General features: G+C 40.1%; 1 protein-coding gene across 1 annotated transcript in view; it reads right to left on the reverse strand.

Moving 5' to 3' along the window:
* Window positions 1-19,906, reverse strand: part of LOC102535474 (serine palmitoyltransferase 3) — a 147,800-nt gene that overhangs the window by 26,711 nt on the left and 101,183 nt on the right. Inside the window, exons 10-11 of the mRNA XM_072943808.1 lie at window positions 9,002-9,137; window positions 22-151 (exon numbers count right to left, since the gene is read on the reverse strand). Coding sequence (XP_072799909.1) covers window positions 22-151; window positions 9,002-9,137 — 266 coding nt within the window. The remainder of the gene's footprint in view (window positions 1-21; window positions 152-9,001; window positions 9,138-19,906) is intronic.

The following is a 19,906-nucleotide window of genomic DNA, read 5'->3' on the forward strand; positions in this document are numbered from 1 at the left end:
GTTGGGCTGTGGTGTACTCACTGCGTCTAACATCTCCCGGGTATGTGCTGCTGAAACACAAAACCGAGCCCGGGCTTCTGCGAGGGGAGTAGCTGGAAATCCGACGACTACTATGCCAATTTTTCTCTCTAAAAGATGTCTTGCAAAAGCCCTAAGAGGAAGATTAAAAATGAGGTTAACTGAGGGATGCCAGAATCACACTGCAAGTAAAGGAATATGGCTATCTGACTTCTTTTTTTTTTATAACAATAAATAGAAGATGACTGAAGTAATGAAATTCTGTCAAATATGATCGACAAGGAAATGTGGCAGCCCATCACTTGATGGTGCCCATAACAGAGCATGTATATTAGGGGACCTACCACACTCAGTAGTTGATTGTGTGCACAGTCTTTGACACTGAGCAGAAAATGCTGATGCACGTTACCCTCATGTAACAAGTTTGCATATATGTAAAATTTTTGTCTTCAGGTTTCCTAGGAATAAAAACCATAACATAATGAAAATGCCTAAAGAAAGAATATCTATTAGATGCAAACCTATATGTTTTAAAGTATTAATACCAATAGCATAGTGTTTAAATTTCAAGAAGCCTCTACTTCATGACTATAATTTCAGAACCAGGATTAGAGTGCCTGCAGGAGCCAACACCAAGTCATATTCTAACTCCAGAGACAATGATTTTATTTTCCATTAAACCAATTTTATGTGTATGTTCCTCATTTGTTATGTGTATGTTCAGGGATAACAAATCCAGTTGGCTGGATTAAGGGGGAGAAGGGCAAGAGGAAGGCAAGGAAAGAAACACAAAGGGACTGACCTGTAGATGCAGCCTGTGACATAGGTCACTTAACTCCAAAGCTCTTTGACACAGAGTAAAAGATTTTTAAGCTATAATTCTTTCCCCCTTAATTGCATCTATCCTCTTTTTATTCCCAAGCTAAACTTAGTAATGATTTTTGAATATCAAGCTCTCAATTTTTGGTGCCAAGAGCCAATGTTAGACACAGGCATGTGCCCTTAAGTGAGTTTTTCCACTTTTGTTCTCTGTCACTATCTGCAGTGTTTCTGAGTCACAGAGATGCTCTGTCCACAGGTGGAGTAAACATCTCAGAATTGTTCTTAGCACTAAGAGGTTGCTGGTGTCTTATTTTAGGCTGGCAGCTGAGAGTACCACAGACACCTTCCAGTCATAACTTAGAAGAAATCCTTGATGCAGATGTTGAGAGAAAGGCCACTGTATCTTTCATTCCCCTAGTGTTTAGCTGCCTGCTTTTGGGTCGCCTTGTACAGAACACAGGCTCTCAGATGAACCTATGGAGATACCAAGACCTACCAAACACACAGCCTTCCTGGTCTCTTGGCTCAGGTAAGGCAAGACTCACACTCTGATTTGGACTAGGGAGGTTACAAGGCAATGGATATTTCTAACTGGAAAGCTTGAAAACAGGCCATCCTTTCACTTTCTTGATCAAACAAGGCTGCTCATGGAATTGCATGGGATGAGAGCTCATAATTGTCTGAGAAGCAAGTCAAGTGCTTTATTGCTAGAGTACAAACCACCTGATCCATGATCTTGTGTCAGTTTTCAGGACTCCTGAGGGACCATTTTCACTGTCTGCACTTTTCTCTCTGTAGCAGAGAAAGTGAGTTTTGCCAAAGAATGTAGAACAAAATACATGACTGTTGGTTCATTAGGTTAATCTGAGGCCTCCTGGAGCACTTCTGAGTTAAAACTTACACTAGCAAACCTAGCATTCTTCAGTTAAAGAATATGATTGCCCTGAACATTATATATAATGGGCCTCTGGGTTTGTGCTGTCTAAAGCAAATTGGAGCTGGCTGGGCAGAAAGAAACTAAATAATATGAATGATAATAATAATTAATAATAATAATAATGGTAATAATGAATAATAATAATAATAAAATTAATACTGCACTGGAGACAGCATCATTGAATTTTGTGCACCATCATCCTCATCCACTGATGAGGCCAGTGGATAGGAAATGCAAACTCTGTACTAAATACTAAACCCAATACATTATTGATTATTAAATTGTATGTTTTATTGGTGAAATCATGTTATACTAAACTCCATAAAAGATTCTAGTGATAGAGTTGCAACAGGACTTTGTTTAAAAGGATAACTGCTGAAAGATGATATTTTCATTCTGTGGTAGGTGGAGATGGGGAGAAATCACAGTTTTTAATAAAATCCAAGGTTTTTTTTTTTGAGTTATAGTCAGTTTACACTGTTGCATCAATTTCTGCTGCACAGCGCAATTTTTCAGTCATACACTAATATACATATATTCATTTTCATATTCTTTTTCACCATGAGCTACTAAAAGATGTTGAATATATTTCCCTGTGTGATGTTGTGATACAATAATACTTGTTTATCTATTTTATATGTACCTGTCAGTATCTACAAATCTCCAACTCCCAATCTGTCCCTTCCCACACTTCTCTCCCATGGCAACCACAAGTTTGTATTCTATGTCTGTGAGTCTGTTTCAGTTTTATATTTAAGTTCATTTGTCTTCTTTCTTTCATTATTTTTTTTTAGATTCCACATATGAGTGATATCATATGGTATTTTTCTTTCTTTTTCTGGCTTACTTCACTTAGAATGACATTCTCCAGGGACATCCATGTTGCTGCAAATGGCATTATGTTGTCATTTTTTTAAATGGCTGAATAGAATTCCATTGTATAAATATACCATGATTTATTTATCCACTCATCTGTAGACGGACATTTAGGTTGCTTCCATGTCTTGGCTATCGTAAATAGTGCTGCTATGAATATTGAGGTGCAGGTGTCCTTCGGAATTAGGGTTCCTTCAGAATATATGCCCAGGAGTTGGACTGCTGGGTCATATGGCAAGTCTATTTTTAGTCTTTTGAGGAATCTTCATTCTGTTTTACACACGGGCTGCACCAGACTGCATACCCACAAACAATGTAGGAGGGTTCCCCTTTTTCCACACCTTCTCCAGTATTTATTGTTTGTGGACTTTTGAATGATAGTCATTCTGACTGGTGTGTGGTGATACTTCATTGTAGTTTAAATTTGCATTTCTCTGATAATTAGTGATATTGAGTATTTTTTTCACGTTCCTATTGGTCATTCATATTTCATCATTGGAGAATTTTTTGTTTAGATCTTTTCCCCATTTTTGGAATGAGTTTTTTTTTCTTATTAAGTCATATGAGCTGTTTATATATTGTGGAAATCAAGCCCTTGTCAGTTTCAACTTTTGCAAATATTTTCTCACATTCATTAGGCTGTTGGGAATTTTTGCTTATGGTTTCCTTTGCTGTGCAAAATCTTTTAAGTTTAGTGAGGTCCCATTTGTTTATTTTTGCTTTTATTTCTAGTTTGGGGGTAGATTGCCCCAGGAGAACATTGCTGAGATGTATGTGAGATAATGTTTTGACTATGTTTTCTTCTAAGAGGTTTATTGTGTCTTGTCTTATGTTTAAATCTTTAATCCATTTTGAGTTTATTTTTGTGTATGGAGTGAAGGAGTGTTCTAGCTTCATTGAGTTACATGCTGCTGTCCAGTTTTCTCAACACCATTTTCTGAAGAGAGTATCTTTATTCCATTTTATGGTCTTGTCTCCTTTGTCAAATATTGACCCCAAATTTGTGGGTTCATTTCTGGCTCTCTATTCTGTTCTATTGATTCATATGTCTATTTTTGTACCATGCTGCTTTGATGACTGTACCTCCATAGTATTGTCTGAAGTCTGGGAGGGTTATTCCTCCAGCCTCATTCTTTTTCTTCAGTAATGCTTTGGCAAGTTGGGGTCTTTTGTGATTTCATATACATTTTAATATACTTTGTTCTAGTTCTGTGAAATATGTCCTGAGTAATTTGATAGGGATTGCATTAAAGCTGTAGATTACCTTGGGCAGAATGACCATTTTAACAATATTGATTCTTCCAATTCAGGAGCGTGGGATATCTTTCCATTTTTTAAGTCTTCTTTAGCTTCCCTAATCAATGTTTTGTAGTTCTCCACATATAAGTTTTTCACCTCCTTGGTTAGATTTTTTCCTAGGTATTTTATTACTTTGGGTGTTATTTTAAAAGTGATTGCTTCTTTACTTTCTTTTCCTGTTGATTCTTTGATAGTGTAAAGAAATGCACTGATTTTTGTACATTAATCTTGTATCCTGCTATCTTGCTGAATTATTTGATTAGTTCTAGTAGTTTTTGTGTGGATCTTTTTTGGGTTTTCTCTAAATAGTAACATGTCATTGGCATATAGCGATCATTTTACCTCTTCTTTTCCAATTTGGGTCCCTTTAATTTCCCTCTCTTGTCTGATTGCTGTGGCTAGGACTTCCAAGACTATGTTGAATAGGAGTGGTGAGAGTAGACAGCCATGTCTTGTCCCAGATTTTAGTGGGGATGTTTTCAGTTTTTCAACATTAAGTATTATAATTCTGTCATAAATAGCTTTTATTATGTTAAGATATGTTCCCTTTATACCCATTTTGGTGAGGATTTTTATCATAAATGGGTGTTGAATTTTATCAAATGCTTTTTCTGCATCTATTAAGATGATCATGTGGCTTTTTTTGATGTGGTGTATTACATTGTTTGATTTGCATTTGCTGAATCATCCTTGTGTTTTTGGGATGCACCCAACTTGTTCATGGTATATCATCTTTTATTTGGATTCTGTTTGCTAATATTTTGTTGAGGAATATTTTGAATCTATGTTCAGTTGATATTTGTCTGTAATTTTCTTTTTTGGTAGTGTCTTTGTCTGATTTTGGTATCAGGGTTATGGTGGCTTCATAGAATTAGTTTGGGATTACTCCCTCCTCTTCAAACTTCTGTAAGAATTTGAGAAGGACCGGTAGGAGTTCTTCTTTGTATGTTTGGTAGAATTCCCAAGGGAAGCCATCTGATCCTGGACTTTTGTTTGTAGGGAGTTTTTTTATTGCTAATTTGATTTCATGTAGTGATTGATTTGTTTAATGGTCAATTTATTCTTCCTTTAGTCTTGGTGGATTACATGTTTCCAGAAACTTGTCTATTTCTTCTACATTATCCATTTTGTTTCCATATAGTTGTTCATTAAAATCCAAGGTTTAAAAATGAGCAAATGAAAATGTGCTAGCACATTGTCATACAATTAACTCCTGTTTCCCAAGCTTCTTTACATAGTAACTTTCCATTGGAGAAACATCAGAGAAAGAAACAAGGCCAGGCAGCAGGCCATCTCTAGCCAGCAGCTTCTGCCAACAACAGATAATATTACCTTCTGTAACTCACCTGTTCTGTTTCCTTAGACAACCCAATTAGATTTCCCCATTGTAGTAATTGATGCACTTTTATTCATTAAAGAATGTTATACTGATACTCTGCATTGCTTTAATAAGAAGTGTATTTTCCACTGTGGAGTAAAGCTTGAGAGATTCTGTGCTGTGCTCTGAAAAGAGCTCTGGTTAGGAAGCAAATGGAACTGGCTTGAATTTACCCACAGCTAGTGACCCTGAGAAATTAATTTGACTTTTGTGCATCTTGGTGTCTTCATTTATAAACTAAGACTAAGCCTCCTACCCTCATTGAGTGATCACTTGGTTTAAGAACTTTTCTTTGCATGTAATTAACATTCAGAAATGCTAGCTTCTCTCTAAAAAACTTCTTAAATTCCAAACTAGTAGATATTTTGACATGTCATCCAGGGTCTATCAGTACAATTGAGGCAGAACATAGCAAGATAGTTTCCTACTCTTTTCCCCAGAGTTCTATTTTTATTAATGTAACCAAAGACTTTAATAGTTATTTTGAAAAGCCATGCAACCATGATGACTCAACCTTGCACTCAGTTGAAACTAACAATAATCATCATTGTAGCACCAGTAGTAGTTGTAGTAATAACAATGGGTACCACTGATTGAGTCCTTACAGTATAACAAGCACTCTATTAAGTGCTTTATATACATTATTAATACTATTAATAATAACAACTAACACTGTGTAGCTTCTATATAAGCTATACATGATAAATGCTGATAGACATCACCTTTAATATTTGAATGATCTTATGAAATAGGTCCTATAACATTCCTGTTTCAATATGAGAAAAGTGGGGCTGCAGAAGGTTGGATAACTTGTCCTAGAACCCCAGCCAGCAAGAGGTAGAATCAAAATTCATTTTTATTCCAAACATCTCATTACACCCTAGAGTATAACTTTCCTAGGAAACTGTCTTACAGTTTTATTTTCATTTTTACATTAGCTTTGTCTAGTTAGGATGCCTGGCATAGAGAAGAAGGGAACTCCCTCCCTTTGTCTGTTATTGTTTCATTTCAGTACATTTTTAAAAATTCTTCATGTACTCTTCTCATTGGATGGGCTCATTTTCCCAGTCTGTTAGGATTCTAATCCCAGCTTCCATCATCAAAGTCAGAACTTTCCAACACACTTCTAACCTACTCTCCAGTGTTGTGTACTTTACACTTTCAAATATAAAACAAGTTTACTTTTGGTGTCTTCATTTGAACTAATCATACAATATTAGAGTGACATGGTCTAGTTCGGAGTCACAACACACCATTGCCCCAAACACTCTGAGTAAAAGTGGGATTTTGTTTGTTTTCCAAGAGTGAATGGAAAGGGGTTTGAGTTTTCTGCCACTTTGAATCACCATTCACTGTCACCCATCCTGCTATTAGCACTGAGTAGTGTGGGAGTGCAAACTTGGGTTAACAAACTTTGATATTGTAGTGATTGTTTTTACCAAATCATATTCTTACCTTTATGCATTCTCACCTTTATGTAGGCACATAAGAAATGTATAATCAAAACCAATTCTTTTAATTTGTCTTTACACTGCTACTTCAAAGTAAAATGTCTAAGAGCACAAAAGGCTGATTTATCCATACCAGTTACCACCTTATCTATGGAACTTAGCTTAGTTGCTGTAAAGCTGATTTGCTAACAGGAATCTGCTACAATCTATTTTCTTGACATAAAAATTAGACACATGCTTTGCTCACTTTGCTTAGTTCAAGGTCATAGATTCAGGGCTGCTTGTGCTTATGGAAAACCATAACTCATCCCTTGCCCTAACTGGCAGGACATGCTTCACTTATCAGGTGTAGGTGGATAGAGTAGGCTGCTCTTGCTCACAGAAGACTATGACTAAGCCCTTAGCTGGGAATAGCTGGGTTGCTTTGCATATTTAGACAATTTCTGATCATTGTATGGAGACTCTGTGGTGGTCTGATTTTCATTATCAATTGTTTGGAACACTGTAACCTTCCTCATGATTGTTTGAGGTTTAAAGTAACTGTACTATCAACTGTATACTTTCTGGATCCTGGACTATTGTAATCTCTATAAGTATAAATTAAGATTATAATGTTTCCATTTTTCATGAACTAAAACTGCTGATCTACATCTCTGTACATACACCATGCCCCTTACTCATTCCTATGACATATTTTACTTTGATTCTTTGTTTGACTATTCTCAATAAATACAAGAGCTTTGGAGGAGCTCAGGGAGTTGGTCTGTCACTTCCTGTCATTCTTTTGACTTGATAAAGTCTTGAGTAATTTCGTTCTTCTGTGGTCGGACTTTTGCTGGACAAAACCCACAACAAACAAAACACACAGTGTAGTATCCTGTGACATGTCTGTAGTACACAATCTTTTTGGCAACTCCTGGCACTGATTTCTGGACCCAGATTCATAAAGGGCTAAGTGGTGGGAATGCTGTGCTTCACTAGATAACTTGTATGTGTGTTTTAACTGCTTGTTATTTTGCTGGGTGAAGGGGCACAAGAGTGTACTCTGAAGAATTAGTCTCTTGGGAATGTATAACTCAGTCCTACCCATTGAGTTCTGAACAAATAGCCCCAGAACTTCATTTCTGTACTACATCTAATACTCTGCCCATCTATTTAAGCTGTTAGAGAACCAAACAGAAAGTTCTAATAATGGAGTTATGCCAAAGGAGAGTCAAGACATGGAGAATATGATAAACATATGTTGAAAATTACTTTCCACCATGAACTTTGTCACACAGGCATTTGTGCATTTGTATGTGTGTACTCCACTCTGGTCTGTTCATATGAATTTATGTTTTATTTTATTTTTTAGTGGAGGTGCTAGGGATTGAAACCAAGACCTCATGCATGATAAGCATGCACTCTACCACTGAACTATACACTGTCCTTCCCCATGAGACACATTTTACATTTAGGAAGTATTTTAATTAACTTCCTTTTAGTAACAGAGTTAATTAGTCTGTAGCATGTTGAAGAATGGCTCATGTATAAAATCATTTATGCCATACTGATAAAAAGTCATGTTTTTCTCTTTATGCTGTTGCAACTGGTGCTCAACTTCAGCATTGTAATCACTGGGAAATAACCCCAAATAGGCTTACAGAAGAGGCATTAACATTTGGTGTTAAAAGCAAGAGCTTTGGAGTAAGCCTAGGTTGGGGTTTACCTCTTGGTTTTACTACTGTTTAACCTGTATGATACTGGGAAGCTATTTAACTGCATTCAACTTGAGTTTCCCCACACTAGAAATCTGGCTACCTTCTCATAAGGATGGCTGAGATTTCAATGGGAGAAAACACAGAGCCTGATAATGTTGATTTTAAATGTTGGGAGATTTGGTTTTCTAAAGTTGTCCCTGAGAAATATCTTGGGGTGGGAGGAGGTGCAGAATCATCTTTAATTTATAAATGAGGCCTCAGGTGGTAAGTGACTTCCAACAGTTCACAGTGATTGAAAATGATGGACCTTCCCACCTGGTTCCCTCCCCATAAAACTCATGAAAAGGACTTGCTGATGGCAGACGACTTCTGAGAAGCTGGACAAGTGAATTCTGAACTTGGCATCCTGCTCAATGTGCATAAGCAATACCTATGCTGAAAGAGCCTCCTGGTGTCAAAAGCACCATCAGTCAGATGTCCTGGGGCTTAGATGTTCTCCTGAGGGCCCTTGGATACTCACGCTACTTTAGCAGGCATGTAAAGGAGCAGGGGGACCACTGGAGATTCCTCATGGCCGTAGATAATGAATCCCATTTCTTTCAGTCTCTGTCTGAAGTATCGTGTGTTTTTGGCAAGTTGCTGTACTCTCTGCAAGCCTGAAAGGAGACAGGCATGAAATCCATCAATTCCCATCTGGAAGAGGGAAGCAAAAGTCAGACTGTCTTGGCAAGTGTGCCTAAGTCTTTGTGTAGGCTGCTTTGTTAGCTGAGAGGGGGTCATAGCAGGGTGGGGAAGTACCTCCTGGGGAGCAGGTGTGGGCACTGATGCCCAGGATCTGCCCTGAGCCTGGAAGAGAGGATTCAGGGGGGATGCTTCTGCTAGATACTGCTAGCAACTAAAGCCAAGCTAGGCTGCAGGGAAGTAGGGGAGCAGAAAGGGTAACAAGAAGGAAGAAGGTGAATTATCATTTACTAGATACTTGTTGTTTATGGACCCTATGCTAAGTACCATAAACAGACCAGTTTAGGAGAAGAAGAAAGTGTGACAAGGAGTCACACACACACATTCAACTCCACACCAGTTGTTGGTTGAGGCTTTTTAGCCAAGCTGAGCTTGCCCATTAATTTGCCCCTCATCTAGGTCTCTAGTCAAAGAATACTTCATCCAGTCTGAATTTAAAGGGGTAGCACATCCTGGGACAAAGATGGATCCAGCAGAGACCAGGACTGTTTTGTGAGGTTCTGGTGGTAGTAGAGTAATGGAGGAAAGGAAAGAGGGGAACCTCTGCTTTCCCTGGCCAGAAAAAAAGAGTTGTCCCCAAACAGATCAATAAATGTACATGTGTCCATTTCAAGGTTATTGGTGCTTCAGCTGAAAAGCTATCTTCTCTCCTAAGTGTGTGTCCCCATGGGGAGATCACACATTATGAAATGACAAAGGGAACTAAAGAGTAGAAAGAGTTCAATAGACACCTGTCAACTCAGTTCTACCTCTAATCAGGTAAGTGAGTAGATAAAGCCAGAGAGCTGTTGCTCAATATGGAAGATTGACTAGGATTGAGTATTTAAGTCCTGTAGAAATCAGTCCAAGGTTTCATTTGATGCAGGTTTTCTATTAAGCATGAATTTACTAATACAGCTGATCATTCTAATTGGTTGGGCATCCATTCAAAGTGAGCATCTCTTACTCTACCCGTTATTCAATATTTTGGACATCACTGCTGGGTGTTTGTAACTCTTTAGTCGGAAAATAGATAAAAATTTCAGTAAACATTCAATCACATTCTTCTAGTTTCTTCTTAGAAACATGGCCTCATATGCATTGACAAAGGGTTGAGGAGTGGGTAACTCCTGCTCAGCATCCTTCCTCCAGAGGATCATGATGTTCAGGTAGAGTTGGCCCCATTTTTCCTCTTTGATACAGGGGTAGGGTGTGACCCAGACCTGGCCTATTGGAATACTCCATCACCCTTATAATTGGTTCAATGATGGAACACTACCAGAGTCCTTCAGATCTACTGAGGAAGCGTAAAAACAAGGTCACCCTCAAGTTACACGTTTGCCATTATATGGAAGAAAACTGCTTGAGAGTGATGTTGACTCAGAAGAAAAACAAGACTCAAGACAACAAGATTCTAGTTGGCATCACTGGAACTCTTGGGTCTAGCAGTGTCTAAGTACATCCTTTGGACTCTCCATGTTGTGTAAACCAATACATTTCATTTTCTTACTAAAACTACTCTGAGCTGAATTTCACCTACAACCCAATGTGTCCTGCATAATACAGGTGGCAAATAATGAGATGAGGTGACCTGTAAAAGATGATAATAATATAATCAGCAATAATGATTGTAGCTCACAAACATGTAATGTCAACTTTGTTATAAGCATTTGATGTTTAATTATTTTAGACCTCACAACAACTTTATTGAGGTAGATGCTATAATCTCATGCTATACATGAGGAGACAAGTAACACCCAAATTCACACAGTTGGTAGGTAACAGGGCCAGAATTTGAACCCAGGAAATTGGGTTCTAGAATCTGCCATTAAATCCTACATTATGTTGCTCTGCCCAGTAGAAGAAATTGATGATGTCCACCCAGATAACTGATGGTGGCCAACTCATCTCCTCAAGCTTAGTAAAACTTATTTCTAACACCTGTTAATATCATTGCTACTGTCACTTTCTAGTAAGGCAGTTGACAGGTTGAGGGCTGAACAAGATTTTGGCAGCTTCATGTTGTGAGCAGCTGGGGGACAGCATCGAGGACTAGAGTCTAAGGTTTGCTACAGGGGAGGACTGGTACCCCCTTCACCTTGGATGGAGGCCTGAAGGGGTTCCCTTAAGTAATAAGAATGAACCAGAAATAGACAGGCCCTCACAGGGTACTTTTTAAATCTAATCATCTGACATTTTTCCTTTGGTTCCATCACTCCCAAAATATTTCAGATATTTCCTTGAGATTTTATGTTGCTCTTCAGGCCTAAATGGACTTGACTTCTGTGACATTTTAAATTTGTTAACAGTGTATGCCAAGGAATGGAGACTTCATTGCATGGAACACCAACCAAGGAGGGGGTTGTTGAATGCTTCAATTGTTCCTGCTTGTTTTCTGTTACTACTCTTCATCTTTTCATCCAATCCCAGTTCTCAAGGGAGAGCCTTCCCCAATTCTGCCAGTTCTCAGCAAGCAGATTGTGATGGAAAAAGAATCTGGTTTATTGTACTTTCTCAGGAAAGCAGTCCTCTCAACCATGCTGGCCACAGTCAATGTATGGAGGACAAGCTCAATCCAAGAGAATTCCATTTGAGTGCTGGCCTGGGAGCCATGTGTTGGTTTATCATAAAAAGTTTGCCAAAGAGAGTTAAACTGGTAAGATTTTCTTGCCAGTAGAGTATGAATAGAAAATTTTAGAGAAAACCAATGATTGGAGGAAGACTAGAAATTGAGGGGCATTGAGAAAAAAAAGATAATTATCAGATTCTATGAGACAGAGGAAGCCACTGGTCAGTTCAAGCTATGGTGCCCCATGAAGAAAAGAAGTACATATTGCAAGGTTAGTCAGGAGCAACAGGAAGAGAAGAAACAGAAACAAGGAAGAGTTTATAGTCTAGTTGGGGAGACAGACATTAATCAAATAATCACACAAATGGATGTAAAGTTGCAATTCAGACGAATGCCATAAAGGATGTTACGTGGTGTTAGGAGAGACCATAGTAGAGCGATTGAAGTAAGTCTGAGGAAATCAGTAAATGATGAGTGAGCTGAGATCTGAAGGATGGATTATTGTTAACAAGACAAAGAACCAGAGTAGAGGACTCCTGACACAGGAAACAGATGAAATAGTCCTATGATTTGTAGCAAAAAGAGTGGCTGAGAACCAGTGAGATGTGGTTGAGTATAGGGCAAGACAAGACTGGAACGATGAAGAGACTGTCTAAAAATTTCATGAGTGCAGGAATTGAGGGATCCAACATTGAATGGTTGGTAAGAGGAGGGTGCATTTCAAAGGGAGATAGACAGGTACAGTCAGGGAGGAAGTCAGGAGATGATGAAATAATGTTCATTGGAGTTATCAACATGGCAGTCATAAATAACCTTTTCTTTGGTTCCCCTGGTTTGGACTTTGGTTTTAAAGAAACAGGTAGCTGTAATTATGGTTTACTTCAATTCATATGAGCTTTCAGATTCTTGCACACCTCCTTATGAAAGATAAGTCTACTCCCCTAAAATTCCACACTTGCAACATGAATGCAAGTAAAGGATTTGGAGAAGTTTAGAACTACTTGCATAAATTCTGTTGCATAGGCACAGCTCCCTTTGTGGTTAAAGAAAATAACTGTTTTATAACATGTTGAAATGTCCCCTTGGAAATTTTTGTATGTACAGAAAACAATCTTTTGAAGGACAGAACCAAAAATGAGGAAGGAAAGTACGTGTTATTATTAAAAAAAAAAAACTTCATCTGTACACTTAGACTGTGTGTTTAGGAAGACGAGAACATAGGGGTAGTGGGAGATTGTGTACTGGAGAAGGAAAAGAGGAGAGGGGCTAGAATAAAACTCATCTTAAAGAAGGTGATTCAAATGAAGGCACAGATCTACATCCCACTGACCAAAATGTATTCCATATGGCTTGTCCCCTTGTGTGTTCAGCTCTTTTGTTGATTGTTGGTTGCACAATAAATAGATGACTTCATCAGATTAGGTATGATGATTCCTAAATGATCCTCCTCAAGCATAAGAAGGATTTCCTGGCCTGAATTGCATGAATGATTTAAACTGTTTTTCCCAGTGGCATTATCTTTGCACTTTCCCATGACTCATCCATCAGTGGATTGCCCAGCTACTTAATTGGCCCTGTCAGTCCTCTCTGCCTTGATTAATGCAAGTAACTGGATCACCAGCTGATGTCATCACTTTCCTGCTTCTAGATCCTTTGAAGAGTTGACCAAACAGATAAGAATATTGATCCCAGGGGCAGCTGACTCTTAAGAATTGAATATTTTATTATTGCTCTGTCTTTTCCACTTTGAATCATTTAGCACAGCATGGCTGAGAAGCCATTATGACACACTGGTCACCATGTTTTCTCATACAGGGTTACTATAAATACCTTTGAGGTCCTTGGAGTTGGCCAAGGTTCAGATTCTTTCAATTACTTGATTGCTCACTCTTTCAAATTGGAAACATTCTCCTACTCTTGGAGGGCCTAGGGGCAGAGAGAAATTTGTACATATAGAATGCTACTCATTTAGACAGGATGTGGGTGATTTTATTAATTATATTGTGCTCTGAGATCCTTGTTTGAAGAGTGCTTTGTAAAAGTAGAAGGCATTTTTAGCACTTGTCCTTTTGTATGGGCACAGCTATGTCAAGGTGCCATGGAGATGAGGCATGGCGGTAACCACCCCTCTCAACACTCAAAGTTCCTAATTAAATAGTGTCTGCTCCTTCTTCCACCTTTTCCAGAGGGAAGAGAGGGAAGGCCCCGCACAGATAAATAAGTGAATGAGTTGATCTCTTGTGTAGAATTCTGGAGACTTTATACAGGTGTGTATTTTCTTTTTTATTCTGGGTTTTCCAGAAAAGGAATAGGCTTTGGAGTTAAATGGACTAGGAACCAAACTCCACCTGGATAATTTAAGGCCTTAAAAGCTCAGTCTTACCTGTAAAATAGAGATAAATTAGTTTATCTCACAGGAAGATTGGGAGAAATGAAGGGGTTAAAACAGGATAACTTTGAATGGTATCTGGCATGCAGTTGTTGCTTGAAAGTTTGGTTACACTTTTCCATTGGCTGTAGTTCTCAGCAGCCCCAGTAGCACCTCAGAATAGTCTGGAGAGCTTGGCAACATTCTCTCCTGAGTCCACACTCCAGATCAATGAAATCAGGTCTCTGGAGATGGGACCAATCATAAGTTCTGATCGTCACATGGTACAGTCAAGGAGACAAAGGTGTCTCAGAGACAGTGGCCTTTAACAGTCCCCTCAGGCCATGTGAGGCTGTGTTAGGTACATGATTGTTTCTTGGCTTAGTCATACTCCTTGGTTGATCATGGAAAGTAAAAGATGAGCATGTGTCCTAGCCTTTGGTTTCACAAGATCATATCCTAGCCATTACCGAGTGCTAGAGGTCTCTAATAGTCAGTCCATCTGTGTGGTGATGTGCTCCTCTGAGAGTTATCAACCTGAGATCAACCCCACTGTCACTCCCGCCCTCTCTCATGAGTCAGGATAAGATCATGGATGGTCACATCTGGGCAAATGACCTGCCTGCTGCCGTTCTACCCCTTTGGATTTCTAACTCTGCCAGTTTAAGAGATGGATTAGGTTTGTCCTTATCTCCAATGCTGTTAAAACAAAAACAGCTGGGACAGGGGAAGGAAAACAAAATGCAAAACGTCCAACTACAAAGTTCTGTTGTCCCCCAGTAAAAACAATCATTTGTGGCATTTTCAAAATATGCTTAGGATAACTCAATCTCCAGAGAGCCAGGAGGATTATGGACAGTGGACACTCCCATGATGATCTTTCCAAAGCTAAAGAAGAAAAATTTCTTCTCTGTGAGCCATCCAAATGTAGAAAAGGAGAAAGGGATTCCCACCATGAGCCTGAGTGAAGGAGGCGGATTTGAGCAGCTTGTGAGCCAATATCAGTGCCACTCTCTATTCCTGCAGATGCTGCAAGCTAACTCTCTAACAGACATCACAGGGGGACTTATCTAATTACTCCCCAGGCTTAAAAAGGCACTTTCAGAAACACACACTGCCACCTTCCACCAGTGCAGAATACAGACCGAGCGACTTCATCCATGCACCTAGGCAGCCTTACTTGGGAACGGCGGTTCCTACTTTAAGGGCAGGAAGACTTTCCATAAAACACATCTCATAATTTAAGAAGTAGATCTTTCTGAACAACCAAATTGATCCTAAAGAGTGCCTGCAGTGATCTGAGAAGGCCTCCCCTGACCTCCTTCCCCTTCATTGCCTGTGCTCACCCTTTGCTGCTCCTTCTGGCCTGAGGCAGGTCTGGGAGAGACCTTGGAGTCAAGTTTCAATGTCGCAGCAGGAACCAGTGTCTATTGTTTTAAGCTCTGGACACCAGACAAGACATTCTGTTCCAGCACACTCAGGGGCAGAGAGAGCTCAGTAAAGATCAAGAGGCTACAGAGCAGTGAGAAGCATAAAAATCCCATTAGCAGTGACAAGCTCCCCAGTGGGATGGAGAAAGCAGTGTTTGCAGGGGTTTGCTGAGGGAAGCACACATGTTTATTGGGCACTGAAGCTTTCCCTTTTGATGTCCAAATTCCAAGATTACAGCATATTTTATTGTCACAGACACATATTCTGAGGACTGTCTAGGCCACTCAGTCAGGCCCCAGTGGGATGCACACAGGAGCAGGAGCCAGAGGGCCTGACATTGGGAGTGGACAGCTGTCTGTATGGCTGGACTTAACACCCCTGCCTCCACCTCCCCACCCACCGCTCAAATATACCATCAGGGGTTAATCCATAAGGGAGGTGAGAATGGATGTCTCTTGTAAACCTACTATGAGCCAGGAGAAGTGTTTGGGGGCCCCTTTCACAGATGAGGAAACAAAAGCTGGGATATCATGACCATCATCCAGCTGACCTGGACATTGACTGTGCCCTCAGGTCTATCAAAGTCTGCTCTGCAAAAGAAGCTGGAAACTCCTTTGAGAACTGTGAGTCCCATGAGTCATAGATTCATACACTTCACAGGTGAAATATATACACTCACTTTCTACCAGAGCCCGCTGCCAAGGTGGAACAGAGGGTGAAAAACTTCTGGGGTTGTTTGGAAAGAAATAATCTAATAGGATACAAGGTAGGTATCAGATAATATGCACGTGAGAAGAGCCAAAAGACAGATCTAGACAGATTTAGCAGGCTTGTCTCATAGCAATACTTCTCAAATATTTACAGAAGGAGTAATAAAATTAGATGTTAATTTGTATTTACATAGAGAGGAGTATCTTAGGAAGTCACTAATTATGGAATTTTACACGTCAAATGGGGTATTTTGGGAAACTGGGGTGAGAACCTTGCAAATTGGTGATTCTTCAAAAGGGGAACACACAGGGGCTTCTGGGAGTTTTTTTTTTTTCCTGGAATACTCACAGGAAGGCCCTCTTTGCAAAGATTCTGCTTCAGAAGGGCTGGCATGGACCTTGTAGGAAAAAAATGTTACATAAGAAAAAAATGTTGCATAACTGTTGTGTGCTCCCCACTTTTGAATCATGACTTGAAGTTATAAATTATATCATGGTTGTTAATTCCATGAAGATAATAAGGCTGATTCTAATCAAAGATGCCAGAAAGCAATTTTGTCTCTATGCTCTATCACAGATCTGTATATCAGTTTCCACCTGCACTTTTCTCTTTTCTATGGAGGTGAGCAAGTCACTCTTCTCTGAGCCTTAATTTACTGATCTGTTCAATGAGGATGATAACAGGTGCTCCTCCTACTTCCCAGGACTTGGAGGAGGATGAAAAGATGAATAAATCTGCTATTTCTAAGGAGCTAACAGAACAGAAATATTATTACCCATAATAATGATGGAAAATAGAAAATTGAATTCCCTATGGAAGAAATGCTCTGGGGCTTTGGAGCAAAGACCTAGAGGTGGTAAGTTAACCCCTTCTGCACCGGTGGAGTTGGGAGCCCGCTTGCCTAGAACATTTGGTTTACAGTAGTGAGTAAGATCAGTGGAACCAGACCCTGAGAGCTGCAGATGCTGACTGGAGAGTTGGTGGGGACCAGGGAGCCATGACAGTATCACCAGCAGGACATGACATGTTCTGAGGGGGGTTAGGAAGAGGTAGTTACAGTGTGTGGTGCCTGGAATGGGACAAGGAAGAACCTGGAGGTGGTGGGACAGGTAAGGGGGCCACAGTGGCAGCACAAATGTGTGAAGAAATGCTAGGCAGCAACTGCTGTGGGAACAAGGCAAAGCAAACATCCCAGCTCAGTAACTGGATCCCCTAGAAAGGCTCTGAGCAACTGCATAAATGAAGGTTGTCATTAGGAAGCCCCAGTGAAGCAGCACCTACAAGTCAACCCTCTAGTTTTCAAAGTGTTTGCTGGCTGAGCTGAGGAAGCTTCCATGAGGAGGTGCAGGGAAAGACTGAGGGAGAGTCTTATATGATGGAAGATCTGTCCCCCTCCAACCTATTTCTACAACAACAGCATCATGGCCAAGCCCTCAAGGAATGTGAGCCTGGTTTCCTGGGTTCAAAATCAGCTCTGCCATCTTGAGCAAGGTATTTCATTTCTACAACTCAGGTTCTTCACCATAAAATGTGAATAACAACAGTGACAACAGTCATAACAAGTATGCCCATTTCATAGTATTAAGAGGATTCAATATTAAGCACTTGGGAGAGTCCCTGACCACAATGAGTCCTATATGAGTGTTGCAAAATATGAAAAAAATGAAATAAAATAAAATAAAATGGACGTCCACATAAAATTTCATTTGAGAAAAAAATCTATGGTTCATAAATTTGGAAAATCATTCATTTGAATTGGTTTTTCCCTCTGAGGCTTGGACTTTCCCTCTAAGGCTGGGTCTCTATGATCAATGGAAGTGACCTGTGGCACCTACAGCCAATCTAGCTATTCCTGTACCTTCCTCAGTTTATTTGTTTCTTTTGGTGCCCAGGACATATCATTTGATATTTTCTTATCTCCCAGAATTAAATGTTCACCAGAATAATTATCATTCTCAGTATTCCAGTTGAAGTGTATGATCCCTGGAAATCTAACTACATAAATCCTCCTCTTTTACAAAGGTACAATAAATTTTAGGGATATTAACTTAAGACCTGATCAAGTGAGGCCTGAGAAAGTACTGGCCTCTTCCTGCAGAAAGAGGTACAAATAGAAAGAGAGGATGTGACATGGGGCATCTCCGCTGCTGGGTTTGAAGTTAGAGGGACTACGTGGTAAGAATTCAAGTCTCTAGAAGCTGAGAGGGGCCCCAGGTGACAACCAATGAGGAAGCCGGACCTCACTCCTGCAGCCCTGGGACCTGGGTCCTGCTACAACCCTGTGAGCTTGGGAGAGGAGTTTGATCTCTAGAACAGAAGGCAGCTTCTGACAGTGTAATTCCAGCCTTGTGAGAACCTGGGCAGAGAAGAAATAGCCCTGATTAACTCCAGACTCCAGAAGACTTAGAGATAGTAAATGGGTGTGTGTTAAACACCTAAGTTTGTGGCAGTCTGTTCTGCACAAATAGAGACCTAATACATCCTCTCTAGCCCAGAAAGCCCACACAGAGCTTCTCCAGGCACAAATCCACCTGCTTAATCCTCCCCAGCTGTGGCTAGTGGGGGAGCTGGTTTCTTCTACAAACCTCTGCAGACAAGAATGGGGCTGGGGTATGGTTGCTGCTGCATTTGGGGTTTTGCTGCTTAGCTGACAATGAACCCATGGTGGGGAAACAGAGATCCAGCAACAGCAGCTCCCTTTCACCCTCAAAGATCCTACAGCTGGAATAATGTCATTTCTTCGTTCATTGTACAGAACCAGCAGGGAATTCCATGTGGGTTAGGTCACAATGCCCTGACTCAGAGTCCATCTACACAGATGAAACACAAGAGGACACTTCTGTAGGACACGTAGTATAGAAGGATATCGTGTTTGAGGGACAGAAGGAAGGAAGTGGCCATACTATCATTTTGCCCCAGAACCATCTAAAAGACAAACTGATTCTCTTTATAATCTCGCTGGGGAACTTTTTTAAGACCTCAAAGCAAGTGCAAAATTCACTGATCTACCATAAAATTCTACCCTTGGCTAACTCTTTAGATGAAGTAAATGAAGGGACAGAATGTTGTGGAATGTTTCTTTAAGCCATTGCTACACAACCAGACAGACTTCCCCTCCCAGTTGGGGTTCCAATGGTTTGTCAATCTGTGTTTCTGGGATTCATTCCAGTTTGTCTCAAAATTACATAAGCAGCAACAGGGCAGAGAGGCAACGCCTGTCCTTTTGCTTGCTAACCCCCACCATAGGTACACACACACACACACACACACACACAAAGACCAGACAGAAGTCTTTACCCCCAAGCACAGGTGATTAATCATGAATGGAGAAGCCCCTCAGTTGAAAGTCAGCAGAGTGTAGCTCCACCATCTATTTTGCATTAGCTGTTGTTGAAATACCAGTGGCCTGAAAGCATTTAAAAAATGCCCCTCTCCATGACTTTTGTCTGCTTCTCTGCCTCTTTCTGCATTTCCAGCTGGTAACCCAGTGGCAAATATATTTAGGGAGCAGCAGCTCCACCCTCCCTTAACGATACTGTGAGCCTTGGATGTTGGGGGCCTCAGACAGCCCATTTCAAGTGGAATTCCCTTTGGATTCCTCCACTACACTGAGGGACTTCAGAGGG

Source organism: Vicugna pacos, chromosome 19, assembly GCF_048564905.1.
Source record: "Vicugna pacos chromosome 19, VicPac4, whole genome shotgun sequence".
NCBI lineage: Eukaryota > Metazoa > Chordata > Mammalia > Artiodactyla > Camelidae > Vicugna > Vicugna pacos.